Genomic DNA, 22,509 nt, shown 5'->3' on the forward strand with positions numbered 1-22,509 from the left:
TTCCAAAGGGTCCCATATCACTAAGGCGGCGAAGAATCTCGGCATGTATGTCGTATGGTCTCCCGTATTCCTTCCAGCCCGGAGTGCCCGCGTGGGAAGCCGGAGGGGGTGGGTGGGGGAGCTTGGGGGCGTGGCCCTGCCAGTCATTCATTGCCAAAGGGGCATTGGGGGCGGTGCCAAGTCGAGGTTCCACAGCGCCACCCGCAGGCCGGACTGGCACGCCTCTAAGGGCGGGGAAAAACAAAGCCTGGGGGGAGGCGGGGAGGAGTCGCCGCGCTGCCCTGGCAACGCGTGCCGGCTCCCGGCCCCCGATTGGCCGGGGCGGCGGGAGGCGCGGTGCCTCTTGGGAGCGCGTTCCCGCCGCGGAGGCAGCGCCGGTTTGAACTTGGCGGCGGTGGCGGCCTCGGCCTCCGCGGCGGGTTTCGCTCGACCGCCCCTCCCTCGCCCCGGGCCCGGGCCCGGCGGTGCCGCCGCGGCCATGGAGAGTGAGGAGGGCGCGCAGCAGCCGCCGCGCAGGCGGGGAGAGGCCCCAGGCGGTTCCGGCTCGGACCCGCCGTCGTCTGCGCGGCCCGGCTCGAGCTCGGCGTCCGCCTCGCTGCTGTCCCGGCTGCACAGCCTGCAGAGCGACAGCGACGAGGCCGACGAGCTGCGGCAGCGCCGGGGGCGGCGGCGGCGGCGGCACCAGCACCGGCCCGAGCCCGCCGACCGGGCCCGGGCCGAGGCCGGCGGCGAAGCGCTGCCGGAGCCGGTGAGGCCGCAGACCCGGCCCACCAGGGCCGAGGAGAAGGCGCCGCCGCCTCCCGAGGAGGAAGAGGAGGAGAGCGAGGAGAGGGCAGACCGGAGGGGGAGGGCCTCGTCCCCGGAAGCTGGGGAGACCTCGGGGAGCGCCAGGTAAAGGGGACCCGCCCCCCCGGCCCGGCCCCTGGGAGCGCTGCGCATCTCGGGAGGACTCCGACCACCACCCTCCCTCCCCCAGCCCCACTGGTTCTCAGTTTCCGCAGCTGATCTCGCCCTCAGCCCGGGCCCCTGGACCTGCTGAACTCCCTCCCCTCCTCCCCTCCTCCCCTCCTCCCCTCCTCCCCTCCTCCCCTCCTCCCCTCCTCCCCTCCTCCCCTCCTCCCCTCCTCCCCTCCTCCCCTCCTCCCCTCCTCCCCTCCTCCCCTCCTCCCCTCCTCCCCTCCTCCCCTCCTCCCCTTCCTGCCTTCTTTCCTGCCTTCCTTCTTGCCTTCCTGCCTTCCTGCCTTCTTTCCTGCCTTCCTTCCTGCCTGCCTGCCTTCCTGCCTTCCTTCCTTCCTGCCTTCCTTCCTGCCTGCCTGCCTTCCTGCCTTCCTTCCTTCCTTCCCGCCTTCCTTCCTTCCTTCCCGCCTTCCTTTTTATTTTTCCTACCCACCCACCTACCTACAGTGAGACCTTGGGCAAGGCCTTCCCCATTCTGAGCCTTGGTTCTGTTACCTTGTAATATTTGTATTTCCACATGAGACCTTGGCCAAGTCATTTCCCCTTCCCTAGGGCCTCCCATTTCCTCATCTGTACGATGAGATTAGATGACTTCTAAAGACCGTTTGCTGTTCTGCCTCTTCGATCCAATCCATGTTTGTAAAGCACATTCATCTCCTGGAAAACCTAGGTAGAAAGAGGGCAAGTCGGGAAGACCTGGATTCAAGTTCTGCTTATGACATGTTCTGCCTGCGTACCTTGGACTTGCCACTTATTTCAGTGCCCCAAGAGACTCTTTTAAGATCATAACTTGCAAAAAATTAGAAGGAGAGCAGGGCTGAAGGACCTGCTGATCTGCACTGATAGAAGTTCCTCATTGGGCTCTCCCTATACCAAAGAAATCACTAGATTCCTTCCCCTCCCAGAACCCCCCCCCAACCCCCCAAAAAGAAATTCTAGAACTCCTGAAAAGGAACTCCTGGAATCTTTAGACAGTGAGTTTGTCTTCATTTCCACTGTGAACAGAAGAGAAACTTAGTAAATGCTAATTACATTGAAATGGAATAGGACTATTTCAAGGGGAACTTGGCTTACTGGATAAAAGACCAGCCTTAAGGGTCAAGAACACCTTTGTTCATTCAGGTCTTGCTTCCACCACCTACTGCCTATATTACCATGGCCAGTTAAGTTATTTGACAGGTTAGTGTTCCCAGGCAACACTTCTAGAGTTGTGAAAAGCCAGCTTTGGTGGTAGACTGATGGAGGAGGCAATTTCTATACATTGATGAAATTTCAGGTCTGCACTCTACTAGGCCTCCCCCCTCCCTCCGTGATGTTTTATGAGGTAGATTTAGTGAATCACAATATTCCTCTATTATAGATACTGAGAGGTTTACCAATACACGCAAAGATATGTAGGGAGGCAACATCGGAAGCAAAGAGCTTTGAAAACTAGAAAACTAGAGTTTAAATTGAGCTTTGTCTTTTTTCTCTCTGTGACCTTAGGCAAATCATTTTAAAATGAGCCTTGCTTCCTTCCACTCTAAAATGAAGGGTTTGTACTGGGTGATCTTTGAGTTCCCATCCAGCTTTTAATCCTCTAGGTATAAAATTACTTTGTTGTCAATCTTGCTATCAAGTCACCTCATTTACCTACATATAATGTGATGGAAGTACTAGTTTAGAGTCAGAAAAAATGTCTTGTTTATCCTTCATTTTGAAGATGAGGAAAACTAAGACCCAATGAAAGTTGAGTGTCTTCTTTAAAGTCACAAAGCTAGTTAGTGTAAGTAGGACCAGAACCCAAATCTGTCCACCCAGTGTACTTTAAGCAGTCTTACTTTCAAAAGTCCTTGAGATACCTGTCAGTGATAAGAGCAAATATCACTATCTCCTTTTCTGGGACTGCCCATTTAGTGCAAATCTGTTCTGGGGTGGGCCTGTGGTGGTGTTATAAAAAGTTAATAGAGTCAGAAACTTAGTGTTAGATCTTAGAGCATGTGTGTGTGTATCTCAATGGATGTTAGACATACTTTGTACAATATGATGGAAGTCATAAAATCATATAATTTTAGAACTGAAAGAGACCTTCATTCACCACTTCCTAATGTAGTCCATTCCATTTTTATCACTTTAATCATTAGGGAAGTTTCCCCTACATTCAGCTGAAATCTTCCCAGTGGTTCTAGTTTTACACACTGGAGCCAAACAGAAGTCATATCCTTCCTTACAGTGCTTCTGTGATCAAGAACCCCCTAAATTTTCAAGCTAAATTATTAATCTTATTCCTTCCATAGATCTTAGCTTCCCATGTTTGTCAATCTTCCTTCCTTCCTGCCTTTCTTTCTTTCTTTTCTTTCTTTTCTTTCTTTCTTTCTTTCTTTCTTTCTTTCTTTCTTTCTTTCTTTCTTTCTTTCTTTCTTTCTTTCTTTCTTTCTTTCTTTCTTTCTTTCTTTCTTTCTTTCGGGGCAATGAGGATTAAGTGACTTGCCCAGGGTCACACAGCTAGTAAGTGTCTAGTGTCTGAGACTGGATTTGAACTCAGGTCCTCCTGAATGAAGGGCCAGTACTTTATCCACTATGCCACCTAGCTGCCTCGTCAATCTTTCTTGAAATGTGCCATCTGGAACTGAATATGGTAGTGTTCTGACCAGGACAGGTGATAGTATGACCTTTACCTTCCTCATTCTTGACGCTATTTCTGTTAATGTAGCCTAAGATCTCATTAGCTCTTTCGGCTACCACTTCATGCTAAGTGACTCAGTTGTACTTTTGCAGTCCACTAAATCCTCAGGTATTTTCCACATGAACTATGGCCCAGCCATACCTTCTTCCTCATGTATTTGAACAATTAATTTTTTGAAACTAAGTGTCCAGCTTTATAAACTCTATTAAATAACCCAAGGGCCTCAGTTGCAACAGAAGGCAGGGCCAAGAGGCCAGACAATTCCTAAAGAAAGTGGGGCATACTCTTAACCACCAAACTCAGGATTAATTAGGCCTGCCCCTAGCAGCCAGGAGTATAGGAGCTAAGTTTGACTGACACACAAACTACCACAGACAAGATCACACAGTACTTGGCAGTTACCATAGTAAAAGAAAGGAGAGCTTGGATGACTAAAAATGCAGTTTTGATGAAAAGTCCAGAAGATACTTTGAAATGGAAAAGAGGTCTAATCTCTCTCCCAAGTTCTATAGTCTCCCTGCCAGACATTTTCTAATTAAGCATCCTTTAAGGATTTGAAACTTGACATGCTTGATTTTCCACAAAACTATGTCCTTTGCTAAACTTTCTTGTTCCTTTTTAGTGCATTAGTATTCTTCTGGTCACTCAGTTTCACAATCTTGGTATCATATTTAACTCTTTTCTCTTCTTTACCCATCTAACCAATCATTTGTCAGGTTTTATTGATTCTCCCTCCACTAAAACTCTCCTCTTTACTTTTATCTATTCATATGTCTACCTCCTTAGTTCATGCCTTCATCACCTAGCCTGGATTATTGTAATAGCCTAATTAATGTCTTTTAACTTACCGTCTCTCCCTTCTGTGATGCATCCTCCATACAGCTGCCAAAATAATCTTCCTAAAATACAAGTTGTGCCATATCACTCCTCTGTTCAAAAGCCTTCAATTCTCTACTTCCTCTAGGAGAAAATGTTAATTTCTGATCTTGGTATTTAAAGCAGTTCCCTGTTTGGCATCACCTCATCCTTGATACTTCATTCCAACCAAGCTGACTGACTTGTCATTCCCTGATCTGGAAAGTCTTATTCGTTCCTCCATCTCTTCATGCTTGAAGTTCACCAAACTCCTTCTCCCCCCTCTACTCCTTGTCCCCCCTCCCCCAAAAGAAAAAAGAAAAAAAAGCCCCAAACCTTGATTTCCTTCAAAGCTCAGCTTGTGTTACTTTCTTTTTTTTCTTTATTTTCTTTTACAGGGCAATGAGGGTTAAGTGACTTGCCCAGGGTCACACAGCTAATAAGTGTCAAGTGTCTGAGGCCATGTTTGAACTCAGGTCCTCCTGAATCCAGGGCCAGTGCTCTATCCACTGCGCCCCCTAGCTGCCCCTTTGTGTTATTTTCTAAAAGAAGCCTTTCCTGATCTCCTTAGTTAGCGCTTTCTTCTCAGTACTCAAGACATTGTGCATGTCCCTATCTACTTACAGGTCGTATCTTTTCAATAAAATAGAAGCTCTTTGAAGGCAGGGAAGACTTTTTATTTTGTCCACGTCGCTCCCATGTTTGTCATGGTGCCTTTAGAAATAGTAGCATTTAATAATACTTGTTGGATTAAATAGTTTCCATGAAACCAACTCCACTTATTCTTTTGTTTGCCTCTACAATAAGACCCTGGGTCCATCCTGCCATTTAGCTGAGGCTTCCTGTTATCTTCTGCTTTCATTTATTGTGGGAATAGTGATGTCAGCTTCTTGACCTTGGGATAGTCATTTCATATTCATAGTCCCTCCAACTCAATGTTTATAGAGAGATGGTTGAAATATTGAATGATATTTCATACCTTCTGCTCCCCTTTCTGCTGTTCTACCACTGACATGGCAGAAATAGAAGGATATTGTCAGTGACTGAGGATCATTTATTACTGCTTTTTTTTATATGTTGCTAAGTCAAATAATTCATTACCTAGTGAGCAACCTGTTGGTGATTAGCCTTAGTTTAGTTATTAGATTGGTCCTTAGAAGGCAGACACAGTCTGTCCCTTGAACTATACACAAAGTCTTTCTAACATGGTAGAATCTGCCACATGGTGTTTTGCTAGTGTAACTTTTGAGACCTCCGGTCTATCTCCATACTGTGATTAGGCATTGCACTAGGATTTTATGGAGAATTAAATGACAACTCACATTTCTATTATTTTAAGGTAGATTGTGTGAGTTCCTCATGACAGTCTTTTGAGGTAGATAAGATGGTAAAAATATTATCACCCCCATTTTATCAATGGGGATAAATATGTTAGAGGGATGACTTGCTTATGGCCATGCATCTTACTAAATGTCAGAGCTGAAACTGAAACCCTGGTCTTCTGGTTCTGAAGTCTCATGCCCTTTCCATTTTAACTTAAAGTAAAATTTTGGTTTTTGAAAGGAATTAAAAAAAAAAATTCTAGCTGATTACTATATGTCATGTATATATACAAAGATAGCTTAGTGGTTAGTCCTTAATGACTTGATTTTATTGATGTGGTTTGTCCCCAACAGTGTTAATCATAGCTCCTTAGGAGTTATCTTTTTGAATTATTGTGGCCAAAAACATTCATTACCTTGATCATTGGCCTTCTGGTCAAGCTGGGTTTCATGAACTCCTTTAAAATGTAAGTCTCCTTATTGAATATAACAAAATGTGTATTACATTTCACTTTTACTCTATAAATCCATTTGACTGTTAGATCAACAACTATTAATTAAACAGTTTAGGATATCTTCTTTATCAACAGAATTAAAGAAGGAGAAAATTCAGAAAAAGAACATCAGTGGCTTGTATTAGAGGCGAATCTGACACCATGGGAAGAGTGGTTCGTTTGCAAAGAAAAAGAACAACGTGCTCGTCTACAAAACAGAGCCTTGGAGGTAATGATAAGGCGACTTTCTTTTTTACTTAATAGCCATATATGAGCTTGAAGATGTATTTCTCAGTTTAAGTGAAAATTTCCATGAATCCCCTCAGCATCTAAATAATAAATAAACGAGATCATCAGTGTTGCATGTTCTGTGTCAGCCTTGATACTAAGTGTTTGCTTTCCTTCAGTTTCAAGGGACAGTTACTAAGCATTAATCCCTTGTGCTAGGGGAGAGGCAAAGATCAATAAGACCTGCTTCTTTCTTTTGGGCAAATAAGAAGCTGAGGCTCAGAAGGTTAAATGACTTTCCCAGAGCCACACAGCAAATTTATGCTAGACCTGAGACTGGGATTAAGGTCTCTAGACTCCTAAATCCAGTTCTAATCCTATTGAGTTAGGATGCTGCTTCCCAGAGATAAACAAGGCTGTCTTCATTTTTCTTATCGAGCATATCTTTTATTTTTCACTCATTGCTTTAAGCTGTAGGCATTAAGAAGAGGCATACTTTTGAGTCAAAACCTGTGCAAGTCTTAATATTAGACCTTGACTGCTACTTTAGAATCTATCTGCAGAGCTTTACTATAAAGCGGCAGTCATCAAAACTATCTGGTACTGGCTAAAAAATAGAGTGGTAGATCAATGGAATAGGCTAGGCTCAGGAAATGCAGTAGTAAATGACACCAGTTAATGTAGTGTTTGATAAACCCAAAGACTCCAGCTTCTGGGATAGGAACTCAGTATTTGACAAAAACTGCTGGGAAAACTGGAAGATAGTATGGCAGAAATTAGGCATAGACCAACATCTTACACCTTATACTAAAATAAGGTCAAAATGGATACATGATTTAGACATAAGAGGTGATACCATAGGTAAATTAGGAGAGAAAGGAATAGTCTACCTATCAGGTCTTTGGAAAGGAAAACAGTTTTTGACCAAATGAGAGATAGAGTATATTATAAAATGCAAAATGGATGATTTTGATTATATTAAATTAAAAAATTTCTGTACAAACAGAAGCAATGCATCCAAAATTAGAAGGGAAGCAGAAAGCTGGGGAACAATTTTTGAGGCCAGTACTTCTGATAAAGGTCTCATCTCTAAAATATATAGGGAACTAAATCAAATTTATAAGAATCCAAGTCATTCCCCAATTGAGAAATGGTCAAAGGATATGAACAGTCAGTTTTCTGATGAAGAATCCAAAGCTATCTATTCCCATATGAAAAAATGCTCTAAATCTCTAATGATTAGAGAGATGCAAATTAAAACAACTCTGAGGTACCACCTGACACCTATCAGATTGGCTAAAATGACAAAAAAAGAAGATAATAAATGTTGGAGAAGCTGTGGGAAAATTGGAACACTAATGCATTGTTGGTGGAGCTGTGAACCGATCCAACCATTCTGGAGAGCAATTTGGAATTATGCCCAAAGGGCGATAAAGCTGTGCATACCCTTTGACCCAGCAATCCCACTTTTAGGTCTTTTGCCCAAAGAAATCATGGAAGGGGGAAAGGGACCCACATGTACAAAAATATTTATAGCTGCTCTTTACGTGGTAGCAAGGAATTGGAAGTTGAGGGGGTGCCCATCAATTGGGGAATGGCTGGACAAGTTGTGGTATATGAATACAATGGAATACTATTGTGCTGGAAGAAATGATGAGCAGGAAGAGTTCAGAGAAACCTGGAGGGTCTTACGTGAGCTGATGATGAGTGAGATGAGCAGAACCAGAAGAACATTGTACACAGTATCATCAACATTGAGTGTTGACCTACTGTGATGGACTATATTCTTCTCACCAATGCAATGGTACAGAAGAGTTCCAGGGAACTCATGATAGAAGAGGATCTCCAAATCCAAGAAAAAAAAAAAAAAGAACTGTGGAGTATAGATGCTGATTGAACCATATTATTTCTTTTGTTTTGGGTGCTGTTGTTTTTTTTTTCTATTTTGAGGTTTTGCATTACTGCTCTGATTTTTTCTCTTAAAACAGGATTAATGCAGAAATAGGATTAATGTTATTATGTGTATATATATGTGTGTGTATCTATCTATATGTATATGTACATAGATATATAGATATAACCTATATCAGATTACCTGCTGTCTAGGGGAGGGGGGAGGGAGGGGAGGGAGAAAAATCTGAAATTGTAAAGCTTGTATAAACAAAAGTTGAGAACTATCTTTACATGTAATGGAAAAAATAAAATACCTTATATGTAAAAAAGGAAAAAAAAAAGAATCTATCTGCAATATCAAGTTAAGAACTTCTTGCCCAGCAAAATTACCCACATATATTTCCATACTCAATAATATCAAAAATTTATCATATATTAGGCATTATAATCTTGAAGAAATGGAGTCATTTATTTTAATTTATATTTTTTTGCTTTCAAATTATTTAACTTTTCTGTGTGTTGGCTTTTCCAAGTAGATTGCAGAAAAGTTTCTGGAATGTACTTGTGATAAAAAGGGAAGGATATTTGAGAATTAGGCTTTTCTCAGTTGGAAAGGCTGTTTCAAGGTGAAATGAGGGGAGATCATCATTTCACTCCCCTATTTGATAAACCCCAGTGGCTCCGTATTTTTTTCAGTATTAAATATAAAATCTTCCCATTGTCTGTTAAAGCCCTTCCCTAACCTGACCCTCTCCTACCTTTTCAGAATTCTTACTAAACCAGTGACGCTAGCCTCCTTTGCTATTCATATAATGCAATGATCTTCCAAATCTGGACATTTTCACCGGCTGTCCCCCAGACCCAGAATTCTCTCCCAACTCCTGACTTCCTTGTGTTCCTTCATATTTTGGCTAATAATCTCATATTCTACAATAAGCTTTTCTGATCCTCTTTAATGCAGTGCCTTTCCCTCTAAGAATATCTCCAGTTTATGTGATATATAGCTTGTTTATATCTAGGAGTCTGCATTTTGCCTCCCCCAGTAGACTGTGAGCTCCTTGAGGACAGGGTCTATCTTTTGCCTTTTCTTGCATTCCCAGTACTTAGCATAGTATCTGGCACATATTAAGTGCTTAATAAATACTTGATGAGTGATTGCCTGACTTTGGGGAGGGATACCTTGGGGAGGAGTTCATCTTTTAGGCAGAATCTCTGTCACTACTGGAGGACCCTATTGCTTGGGAACTTGGAATGCTGGGTATTGTTTTTTCTTAAGTAAATAGTTCTTTAGGGAAGTGGTGTCAGACTCAGATAGAAACAGGGTTACTAAACTGCACATTAGGATCCCTGGGGGCACATAATGACTTGGAAAATCACACATTAACATTATTTATGTTTTACTGTATTTTTATTTATTTTGTTAAATATTTTCCAATCACATTTTAATCTGATTCAGGTCACACTCAGGGTGTGTTATGGTCTGTGTGTTTGACACCTCTCCTGTAGGGAATTGAGAAATTGTCTCACTCAGTCCAAGGCTTGTAATAGGAGATGGTAGGAAACTATTTAAGAGCAGCATTCGTGGAGATGAAAGAAAAAGAATCCGTAAATGACTAAGTTTTTAAGCTGTCCAAACTGGACCAGGCTCAGAGTTAATACAGTTACGGTTGCATGCCCTAAGGAATTACAGACTGATGAAATTCTGGATGTAGGTTTATCTCTCTGTGCCATACACATTCTTTCTCTGGAAGAAATGCTCAAACTTGCACAGTCAAGTGACAACAAAGCAGTTAAATAACCAGGGATGGGAACTGTTTCATTTTCTGCCCCAGTTGTTATAACATCACTGAAAAATGTGTAGGATTTCTTTTCTTCTCCAAGAATATTCAGCTTCAGGGATACTTTAATTCTGATCCTTTATCTTTATCAGAAAATTAGAAGCCTTTCTTATTACTACCTTCCCCAATCACAGTAGTTCTTTTGAGCTGTTGGTTGTGTACTATGATACCAAAATTTACATGTTGAAAAACTGTAAAATATAGTGTAGTTCATAGTTATAGTAAGAAATTAGTGTTAATAGTATCAAGTAGATATTTGAATCTCTAAAAAGTTACTTAGGTTTTAAAAAATTTACTTTAAAAAGATTAATAGCAAAAAAAAATTATTTCCCCTCTTGCCATTTTTTGGGGGGGAAAAGGGGAAAGAAAACCCTTGTAACAGATGTATAGTCAAGCAAGACAAATTCCACCATTGGCCACATCCAATAAATATATTTCACTTTTTGCACCCTGACTTCTTTACCTCTGTCAGGAGTTGAGTGGCATTATCATCAGTGTTCTGGAATCATGGTTGGTCATTGTATCAATCAGAGATCTGAAATCTTTCAGCGTGTTTGTCTTTATAATGTAGTTGTTATAAATCATTCTCCTGGTTCTTTTCATTTTGCATATCCATCAGTTTATATACCTCTTCCCAGTTTTCTCTCAAGGCATACTTTTTTCATCATTTCTTACAACACAGTATATTTTCTTATGCTCATGTACCAGCATTTGTTCAGCCATTCCTCAGTTGATGGGTCCTTCCTTAATTTCCATTTCTTTGCCTCTTTTGCCTCTTTGATTATAAGCCTAGAAATAGTATTGCTGGGTCAGAGGGTATACAGTTTGGTGACTTTTGGGGCGTGGTTCCGAATTGCTTTCTAGAATGGATTCATAGCTCTATCAACAGTGCATTATTTAGTACCTATTTCCTTATTTTTTTTTTAATTGAAGATTTTAAATCCTAGCAATCGCTTAAGGTAGTATTACTATTTTTGTTATGTATTTACATAATAGGAAGTCATATTTTTATATAATCTGGTTAGTTTTACATGTGATTTAAGTACATTATTAAATGTTCCTTTTTTTGTATTAAAAAATAGGAACTAAGTCTACAACAAGAAAAAAGAAAAGAAGAGGAAGAGCGTGAAAAAAGAAAAAAATATGCTGAGGAAAAACACAAGGAATGGCTTCAGAAAAAGAATGAACAGGTGAGAATTAGGCCCTGAGGACCAGGCTGGGTCCTCTTGTTGCTGGTAATCCTGGTTCTCCCTTTCTTTGCTGCTTCTTCCTCCTCCTCCCTTTTCAGTGGAGGAATTCCCCAGCTCCTGTCCCTTTCCTCCTGTGCTCTGTAATCCATTACAGAGTCTCCCTGGTGAAGGAGCCTAGCACTACAAGTCTGGGAATATAGGTCTAGTCCAGGGCCAAACATTAACAATGTGACCTTGGATGTGTCGAATAAGCTCTCTAAACCTCCGTTTCCTTAACTATGAAGTGATGGGAATTGGGCAGGATACTGCCATCAGTCGAATCCTATGATTCTATCTTCTACCATAAAACCCCATGCCAGACCCTGGGCCAGGATAGGGCCCCTCCCCATTCTTGGAGTTGTTTTCTTCTGATCGGAAGGCCACTTCCCCATCTCCTTCCATGACTTTAGCACTTTGCTTATAACATTTCTCCTCACTTCATCCCTTGCCATTAAGCTTGGATATGACAATCCCTTTGACTCTCGAACCATATCCTGTTCCAGAAACCCCTTCTACTGTACTCCAACCAGCCAGTCTTGGCATGGTTGCCACCTCTTCAGTCTCTCTCTGGTACAACCTCTTATCTTTCTCCTCTGACTCCTTCACTTCCCCCAGAGCTGCCCTTGGGCCTCCCTGGGGACTCTCTGGTGCCTCGACTCCTTTCTGTCTGTTTCTTCCACTCTGGTTTCACTTGTCTTCATATCCAACCTTGCTTGACCTAATGATCTCCCCTTGGAATCCCTCATTTCTCTGACTGTTCACTATCCTACTTGTAATCACCAACCCTTTATTCTTGTTTCTGGGCTGCTCAGGCTCACTGGAGAAAGTCACAAAATGGAGTTGATGTTACATTATGTTAATGGCGTATCTTCTCTGAAGGTGGTGAAGTGCTTAACATGTTCTTAGAAATTCTTCCTCCCAATAACAAGCCCATGAAGGCCTCCCTTGAGAGGCTTTCAAATTGTTATTAATTTAGGCCATTTAAAATCTGTGCCTCTGCTTCCTCCTCCTAGTAACTTACCAACACATTTCTGGCTTTTATGTCATTTCTTAACATTTTTCTTCTTATTTTCAAAACACCTTCCTAAAGATCAATTAAAAATAACATGGTGAGGGCAGCTAGGTGGCGCAGTGGATAGAGCACCGGCCCTGGAGTCAGGAGAACCTGAATTCAAATCCGGCCTCAGACACTTAATACTTACTAGCTGTGTGACTCTGGGCAAGTCACTTAACCCCAACTGCCTTTAAAAAAAAAAAAGAAAAGAAAAAAAAATAACATGGTAAGTTTGCTATTTGTTAGTCTTTGCATTCTTTCTTTCTTTCTTTTTTTTTTTTTTTTGCGGGGCAATGAGGGTTAAGTGACTTGCCCAGAGTCACACAGCTAGTAAGTGTCAAGCATCTGAGGTCTGATTTGAACTCAGATCCTCCTGAATCCAGGGCCAGTACTTTGTCCACTGCACCACCTAGCTGTCCAATCTTTGCATTCCTAAAGGTAAATAAAAACATTTTTGTACTGCTTTGTTTCGGACTCTGCTCCTCTGTTCTACCCATACAGGGTGCATACCTGGGAGTTCACAGAAAAGGTCATTTTATGTCTATAAGAAGTACTTGAGTGTTAAATCTGTACTGTACCTCATTGCTGTATATGGTAAACAAACAGATTTGAGTACGATCACATGATTTTACCTTGTCCTTAATTAGTAATGAGCCAGTGCCTGCCACCCTGTGACTTCCTCCTCTTGGTCCTCCTTTTCCTCTCTGGGGCCAAGTAAAATAGCTTTCGTATGACAGCCTTTCAGGTAACTGAAGACAGTTTTCATCTCCCACTTCCCCACCCCCCACTCTCAGCCCTTGGCTAGCTAGCTCTGTGACCCAGGGAGGTGTGAACATGGCAAAGACTTTTGGTTCATGCATTTTTGAAATTCATATTTATAAACTACCTTGTGCTATGCTGTTCATTTCTTCCTGAAAGTTTCTTATCTTATCTTCTAATTCCATGAGGCTAATTTTACCATGGTAATCAATTAAACAAGGTTGCTGGATTTCTAAGAATGCAATATAATGGTATGAGGTTTAATTGGTGGCATTACACCTAATCTGGTTATGTGAGATGTGACTCGTCTTTTGGCTGGAAATTGCTGCTGGAATTTAATTAGGAGGACATGACAACCTTTGGGTGTACATGTCCTGTGGATGCAAATTGCCCATCTCTTTATTTTAGAGATTAAGCAAACACTCAGGAAAGAACATGTCTATCGCTGAGCACACATGATCCCTATGCTACCACCAGTCATTTAGGAAGTCAGGTTGGTGTTGGATGAAAGGCATCTTTGGAGTCAGAGAACCTGGATTCAGATGCTGGTTTTCTTGTTGACTCTTTGTATGACTCTGGGTAAGTCATGTGACTTATTTCAGTCTCAGTTTCCTCATCTGTAAAGTGAGGGGTTTAGACTAAAAGGCCTTTAAGTTCCTTTTCATCTCTTGATCTAAGATGCTATGATTTACTTTATTTTCTCCATTCTTAAAGCCCATCAGAATTCTGATTTCCAGCCTTGGCTTTTTTAGCATCCATTTACGAAAGTGGGGCCCCCTGGTTCTTCTCTTCCTGTCTGGCATCTCATTTTTTCCTCCTTCCCTGTTTACATTCACCATGTGTGGTCCTCAGCTGCCTTAGACTGTGTTCATATTTTAGACAGATGAAGGGTGATTTCTTTCTTCAGGTCATTTTCACTTTGTTCTGTCTGACAAACCTACAAGTGGCATTCATGTTATCCTTTACACTGACCTATTTTTTGAAATGTGACTCTAAAAAGAAATGACTTATCTCATTTGGCTACGTTTCTTTCTGTACAGTTTTACTAATTTAAGCTTTTCTTTTTTGGGGGGTGGGTGGGAGGGAAGGGCATTTATTTTTCTTGCCCATACTTCTTATTTTGTATTCAAAGAGAATTATTTTTAAGTGAAAGCCACACCACAATCCCCACAACATGGGATTGATTATTTCATGTGCAGTAGGGTTGATATGGCAATATGTATGCATAGAGTTATAATAATAATGGCAGCCTATCTAGTTAACATCAGCAGTAAACAATAAATTGTTGTTATTTCCACTGCTTTGTTATTTCCTCTTGCTTTGGGGTATACATTTGTTTGCCTAACCAAAAGGAGAAACATAGAAACTAGAAGTGGTGTTGTGAATAGTGGGCAATTACTATTATAGAAAGGCAAGGTAAAGCGGTGCTTGGGTGGGTAGTAATTGGGTCATGTACATTGCTAAGGTTGTCCTCCCATAGCTCCCTTCTTTTAGAGGAATGGCTACAGAAATTAAGGGGAAGAAAGGAAAGAAAGGATCAGAAAGAGCCACAACAACGGTTAGTGAATCTATGCTTACATATTTCATGGGATGAGGAACTGTAGAAGAATGAAAGTCATTTCATCTGGTTCCTTTCTAAGGGACTTGTCTCATATTTACAAATATGACTCAATAACATATGTTGCAAAACCACATACAAAGTAGATGTTTGTGGGTAAGCGCTACCAGTGTCATGAGTGTAATAGTATTTATCAAAATGCCAGATAATTCTAAAACCCAATTAGTCAATATTTAAGACACAATTTTTCAGCAAGAAAAAACCTATAGTTTTAATCTTAAGTAACGGTGTTTGTGGGGTACTTTGCTTTCCTGGAAATAGCACTTTCAGATCTAGTGTAGTGGAAAGAACAATAGATTAAGATGAGTTGGGAGCCAGGACTAACCTAGTTTTTTAATAATTTATGATCTTGAGCAAATCACAGAACACTTTCTTAGTCTTGCTTTCCTCATCTGTAAAATGGGGATAGTGATATTGACTTGTGTACCTCATATACTTGGTGTAAGAGACTTAAATGAGATGCATATAAGGTACTTTGTGACCATAAAACAGGATGTTAAGTGTGGGTTATCTTTGTTGTTATGAGGTTTTCTACAAATAAAATTAACAGGGAAAGCATTCTCTTTGTAGTATAATTAGAAAGTGAATATCTGTAACAGCTAATTGGAAAACAACATTTCTGTATTGTTGCTTTTTCCTCACCAAACAACATAATGTGAACCTCTTTATTCCTTTAACCAATATTAAGAGCATCTTGTATGCCCAACACTTCATGCATATAGAAAATAAGACCTGTCCTTGTGAAGCTCATGTTATGTTTATATCTGTAAGTTTAAACTTTCTATGTTTAAGTTTATAATTCAGGAATCGTCTCTTGCCATTTCTCTCAGTTTCTTTCTGTTGTTGTTCTAAACTTTTTTTCCATCTTAAATACTATAAACATTCATTCTCTTCTTTTACTCCTACTGCCCCTCCTCACCTTATTTTCCTTTCTGTTATCTATTGGTACCTATATCGTCCTTGATGATTATGCTTGATAGAGTGTTGTCTTGGGCTGCATCAGACGTCAGGTCAGTTTAGGATGTTTGATCTTTCAGTACTTCTTAACTCTTTGCACTAGTTTTTCCTTCTTGTTTGGAAACATTATTAAAACATCAGTTGCCTAGTGCTTTCTACAAAAATTAGTTTCTAGTTTTTAATACCTTCTTTTGTCCCAGTGAGGAATTCCTAGATAGAATGCCAATTCCTTTTCCATATTTACTTTGACAGTTTTTCCCTATCCCATTTATATCAGGGAAAATTTTGAGTTGATATAAATAAGATTATTCATTTTCTTGACCATAAATTATTCATATATTTCTATATGAAGTTTTCAGTTTACAAATCAGTTGCATTATGTTCAGTTTTTTTAAATGTTCAGTTCTGAATTCTCTCACCTCCCCCTTACCCATACATTGAAGGAAGAAAAACAAAATCATTACAAATACATATAGTCAGGCAAAACAAATTCCCGGGTTAACACGCACATGCACAAACACACACACACACACACACACACACACACACACAAAATCATGAGTCCCAGATTAGCCGTGTACATGTATGTGTACACACACGTTTGATCATGATTCCCGGATTAGCTGTATACGTGTATACACACACACACACACACACACACGATTATGAGTCCCAGATTAGGTGTGTACATGTATGTGTACACACACACACACACACACACACACTCACTCATGTTTGATCGTGAGTCCTGGAATTATGGTTGTTGGTCTTTCAGAGCTGTCTGTCTTTTTTTTTTTTTTTTTTTTTTTTTTTTTTTTGCGGGGCAATTGTGGTTAAGTGACTTGCCCAGGGTCACACAGCTAGTAAGTGTTAAGTGTCTGAGGCCGGATTTGAACTCAGGTACTCCTGAATCCAGGGCCGGTGCTTTAACCACTGCGCCATCTAGCTGCCCCTCAGAGCTGTCTGTCTTACAGTGTTGTTGTTGTATAAATTGTTCTCCTGGTTAAATTCATAAACTTCCCCAGGATTCTCTGAAACCATCAAACAGGTTGTGTTACGCTAAGAGTTTGTAAGGGGGTTTTTGGAATTTTCATGGCGTTGTCAAAGGACAGATGTTTATAAATGGTGGTCAAACTTTCAAGCTTATCTACTATTATCTACTTCAGCACCGTTGGAGGAGAGGTTCATTTTAGTGACCTTTGGGGTCTCTTTCAGCTCTATGATTCTTTGATTCTTTAACAGAGCTGCTGTATCAGTGGCCTTCTGCTGTCCAACAGGAAGTATTTCTGCCCCCACTCCCTTGTAGCTGTACTAGCCACAGCTTTCCTGTAAATGGTAAAGCCTGTAGGTCGTTTCACTGTTGAGGTCTGGAAGGGCCTTTTCTCTCCATATCCACTTTTGGTAGAGTAGTACCTGGCTGTTTTATAACTTTGGAACATGAATAAAATGGGGTGTTTTTTTTTTATTTTTTTGCGGGGGCGGGGTGAGGATATATATTTTTTCAGATTTTCAAGGAAGGAGTTGATTTCTAGCCTATCTTTCTTCTGCTACATGGAGGTTGGCATTCTGTGATTGCCTAAATTTTCCAGATTTTGAAAATTGTTTCCTAAGTCTTCGTGAGCACTTCTGTAGGTGAATTAGAGTTTATCTTATTCCTCCAAATAAACAAATTTCATTCCATTAGGTGAAAACATCTTTTTTCATTAAAAAAAATTAAGAAGTGTAAGAAATGTACTGATAGAAATTTGGATTGTCTTTAGTTTACTTTGGAATAATGTTTAATGTGTGGTAGCAAAATCATGTATTTGGCAATACTTGGACACTAAGTAGAAAGTGAAATCAGTTGACACAATGTAATAATTTTTGTTTATATACATGTTGAAATACATTCCTTCCTTTCCCCCTCATTAGAATGTGTATTCACAAGATCTGTGTTTTTTTTTTTTTAATCCCCAGGGCCTTGTACATTAGGTGGTTAATAGATATTTGTTGAATTGATGTACAGGTGTTAATATTTACAAACTACATTATCAAGGGAACATATATGTGCATAATTCCTTTCTGGAGTAAGTAGTCTGTCTTTTATAAGAAATCCAGTTTAATGAAATTTTGTTTAAAATTGTTACTTTTCCACCTGTTTTTAGAGGTGTACAGGAGTGAATGTTAGATGTCTCTTGGCTATAACAAAAACATGCAGAATCAGGAGTTTTGTTAAGCACATTTGAAGGATTTTCTTGTGCTTCTTATTTTTAAAGGAAAGAAAAGAAAGGGAACGGAAGCTTAATAAAGAAATGGAAGAAAAAGCAGCAAAGGACATAGAGAAAGAGCATTTGCAAGAAAAAGCTAAAGAAAAATATCAAGAATGGTTAAGGAAAAAAATAGCTGAAGAACATGAGAGAAAAAAAAAGGAAAAGGTATGGATCCATCATGTCACAGAGAGGTGTGTCATGAGACAGGTACCCTCATCCTGGCTTTGCTGGTAGACACAATAATTGTGTGAGCTTTTAACATTCTGGGCCTCAGATTCCCTCATCTTTCAAATAGTTAGGTCAAAGCTTCTTAAACTGTGGGTCAAGACCCCATATGGGATTGCATAACTGAATGTGGAGGTTGTGAAAAATTTGGCAACAGTTAAAGGTTATCTATACCTGTTTTATATACCTGGGGTCGTGTAAAAATTTCTTGGGTGAAAAGGGGTTGTGAATGGAAACAGTTTAAGAAGCCCTGAACTAGGTGATATCTAAATGTTAACATTGTGATTCTTTGACCATTCTGTTGTTATGATCATAACTAAATATTTATCTCTTGGTATCCATATGAGCTTGGTTCATCAGGAAAAGGTATTCAGACATTAGGTAGTTGGCATGAGATAATTTATTCTCTGAAGTTCATTATCTTTGAGTTCTATATTTAAGACATAGAAAACATTCTATTTCTGGGAAACGTTATGCTGCCTGGTGTTTTGTTTTTGCTGGGAGTGGGGCTTAAAGCAAATTATTCTAGGTTATTTTGGAACACTTTTGTAGTATTAGGGAGTTGTGTCATTATAATAGTCAAATCATATTTTGTTTGGTGTTTTTTTTTTTGGTTTTTTTTTTGTGTGTGTGAGGCAATTGGGGTTAAGTGACTTGCTCAGGGTCACACAGCTAGTAAGTGTTAAGTGTCTGAGGCCGAATTTGAACTCAGGTCCTCCTGACTCCAGGGCTGGTGCTCTATCCACTGCGCCACCTAGCTGCCCTCAAAACATATTTTGAAAAAGTAAATGGCAGTTTCTTTCTTGGGCTTGCTGACTTGAGTGTTATTGAGGAAAGACTCTTTCACTATGTCCCATGTGAGAGTCAAATTTCACAGAAATCACCCTCAAATGAGTTACTGTTTGTAGCTAATGAATGATTGAAGCAGATAGCTGATAGTCTCTTAGGTGGAATGACCAAATTTCACGTAGATTTGAATACCCACCTTTAAGATGTCTTTGATTTCACCATTTTAAGGAAAAAGAAAAGCAGCGGCTTGCTGAACAACAGGAAAAAAAAGAAATCTCTGAAAAGAAGTTCAAGGAATGGCTACAAAATGTGAAAAACAAACCTCGTCTCATTCCAAGGAGCTATTGTTATGTCAATGGGAAACTGACAGGTTAGTTCTAGTTCTCTGTGATCTAAATAAAGTCAAGTGAGCTTATGGTTGGGGGGGAAGTTTCATGTTGTTTGTTTCCTCTTAAAAAAAATAGGAGCTTGTGGAAAAAATATCTAAAATTACTATTTCAGTAAGCTAGGTATAAGATCTATATGCAATTACAAACTTAGTGTTTTTCTGAATCAGAATTGGATTTCTTTTAAAAGCAGCTATGAATTTTAAAGCAGTTGTTGTAAAACTATGCTTTTAAATCAGTGAGAATGTTTTATGGTGAAAACATAATATAAAATTTGACATTTCTTCCAGTTGGTCCATGAAGGCTTATTCTGGAGAGGTTTCATGTTTGCTACTTTTCTTAACCCTATCTAAATTAGCACTACAGATAGATCTCCTTGGGAGATTATTCTTGTAACTCCAAACACCAGACAGCACATGAACCAGACAGAAAACCAGTTGCTCTTTATGCTTGGTCTGATTATAGATGGTGGGGCATAGTTTCTTTGTGCTTTCTGTTGGAAGCTCATAACTTGCTGACAGCTGCCTTCACTTGTCTAAGTAATTTATTAAAAATACTCCCATTCTGTTGTGTTCACACAATAGAACATATTCCAGACTTTGTTTTGACCACCCTGGTGAAGTGTGTGTTGAAATATCTTTACCGTTGATGGGGACTGCCATTGTGTGACTGACACATTCCTGCTGTCAGGGCGTAGACCTCTCCTACATGGCGCAGAGGTCATCAGTTACAGAGACTGAACTGAATTTACTTGTTTGGTTTCTACTTGTTTGAAGAAGGGTAATAATTAAACAATACCAGTAAAATCAGAGGAGTGAATGTTAGACTCAAAGCTATGGCTAGGTATCTCCTTACCAATCAGGACTTAATTGTTAAATTAGTTAAATTGCTGGGTGCTTTTTAAATGGATTTTTTTCTTAAAAAAACCCCCCAAACCGCCAACCTTCTATTGATAGCTTTTTTATAATCACCTAATTTTTCCAAGAAATATTCTTGCAAGAATACTGTCATAATGACAGCCACTAAAAATAGTACATTAATGCTTTAATAAAAAAGTACTTTATATACATTATCACAATTGACCCTCATAAAAACCAGTACCAGCTAGAGGTAGGTAAGTACTATAACAATTCTCATTTTTTTTATTGGGATTGACATTTGGAGACTCTCAGGTAACAAGGTGAACATCAGAAATAGAATTCAGACAAGTTTCACTGAACTTTCTGGCCTGTATTCTTTCTACCGTGCTCCTTTGTCTCTTTACTAACTGTCTTAACCTGCTCTGTGGTAGTCTTTGTATCCTAATCATGGTGAATTTTTCCCCCCTATCTTGAGTAAAATATGTGAAAGGAGGGTGATTTGGGGCTTTGCATGATATTTGCCATCTGGTTCTTTTTCACAGTTTAGTATTTTAGCTCTTAGGAGCCATAATTCCATTTAATTGCATATGTTCATCACAGTAGGAACTGTTGATAACAAATTGTATATTATTATTATAGTAATGCAGGGAATCCTTGCTAATTGGAATGACATCAGTATAGACTTTTAAGTAAATTTAGACTAGATATGTGATTCATATTGTGTTAAATGTTGTGTTAGCATTTCTTCTCTGTACATTTTCAGGGCCTTACTTTTGGAACCTTGAGTCTAAAATCAGTAACATTTTTAGAGAAGAGCCTCAAGATAATGAAGGCTCTTTTCCACTTTTAACCTTACTGGTTTGGCTTTTTACTAACTCAACTCATATGATGTCTTAGTTGTAATATTGCTAAAGCTCCAGGGTGTCCCATTGGCACTTAGCACAATGCCTGGGACATAGAGCAGGCACTTAATAAATTGTTTAGGACTGACTGACTTGATTTGGAAAGCTGCATTTCTTTTAAATATACTCAAATCCAAACTTTTCCTAAATCCATACTGGTTTATGGTAAACTATCTCCAGTTATTCCAAATCGGTCAGGCTTTACTTCTGTTCCATTTGAGGTGCTAATTTTAAATTTTTTTCCCATCTGGTTCCTGTATACATTGGAAATGATTTACTATCTTTCTTGGGCTTTTAGACAGTGAGAGCTTTTGGAGAGTAATCAGTCTATTTTTCATTCATAGGTTTCTACAATGGAACTGCCTGCCCACCGCCAAGCTTTTATAATCCAATCCCATGGAAGCCTATTCACATTCCCCCACCCAAGGAATCAAAGACTGTTATTACTGTGAAGAAGAGCAAAAGACCTGTGTCCAGTCAGCCTTACAGGTCCTCATCTTTGGTCTTTCATAAAAACAAGGGCAATCTTTGCCTTGGAACTCTGTGCAGAATACAAAGATAGTATATGTACCAAATAGCCTAAATGCTGAAATACCCACTTTTTAAAAAAAACCTAGAACTATTTTTGTTACTCAGTATTAGCACAATATTTTGTGTGATGATTTACCAGTTATCATTTTTGTATTTGTCAGTAGGAACCTTCAAGTTAATTAAGGGAGATATTTGCACATTTTTATTATTTTTGTAAATGTTTCAAGGTTGTGTGTTTGTAAAATTAGCATCTATGCAATTAAGAAATATATTTGTCATTAACTTGTCTATAACTGTTCTGTAACACCAATAAAATCAAAGATTGTTCCTGTGTTCTTCCACAGTGTATATTCTTAGGATTATGTATAGCAATGTAATTAGAATAATAAATCTTGTAATAAATCATTTTAAACTGATTATTCCAGATAACCCTTAGAAGAATCTTTATAGGATGCCATTTTATGGGAATCAGAAAATAGGATTGGTGATTTTACTATTTCCTGCAAAAATTTTTTTTTTAAAAAGCAGACCACCAACCAGCATTTAGTATAATTATGAAAACAGAAAGATAAGAATCCTGAGTTTTGTGAAAAGAGAGAACTCACAGTAGTGAGGGAAGAGTTATTTAGCTTTAGATCCCAGATACTACTTTGGAAAAAACAGTCAGTTGATGGTAATTTATATTTAAACTCTGCTGA

The 22,509-nt window shown here is 39.5% G+C and overlaps 1 protein-coding gene across 1 annotated transcript; it reads left to right on the top strand.

The window, feature by feature from the left end:
- The first annotated feature begins 387 nt into the window (after positions 1-387).
- CCDC34 (coiled-coil domain containing 34) lies at positions 388-22,172 on the top strand. Its single transcript, XM_043971620.1, has 6 exons — positions 388-891; positions 6,390-6,522; positions 11,335-11,442; positions 18,125-18,283; positions 19,361-19,502; positions 21,625-22,172. Exons 1-6 carry the CDS (start codon positions 479-481, stop codon positions 21,840-21,842), a joined length of 1,173 nt encoding a protein of 390 aa, XP_043827555.1. The 5' UTR covers positions 388-478; the 3' UTR covers positions 21,843-22,172.
- Positions 22,173-22,509: the final 337 nt, after the last annotated feature.

This window comes from Dromiciops gliroides, chromosome 6 (genome assembly GCF_019393635.1).
Source record: "Dromiciops gliroides isolate mDroGli1 chromosome 6, mDroGli1.pri, whole genome shotgun sequence".
NCBI classification, from domain to species: domain Eukaryota; kingdom Metazoa; phylum Chordata; class Mammalia; order Microbiotheria; family Microbiotheriidae; genus Dromiciops; species Dromiciops gliroides.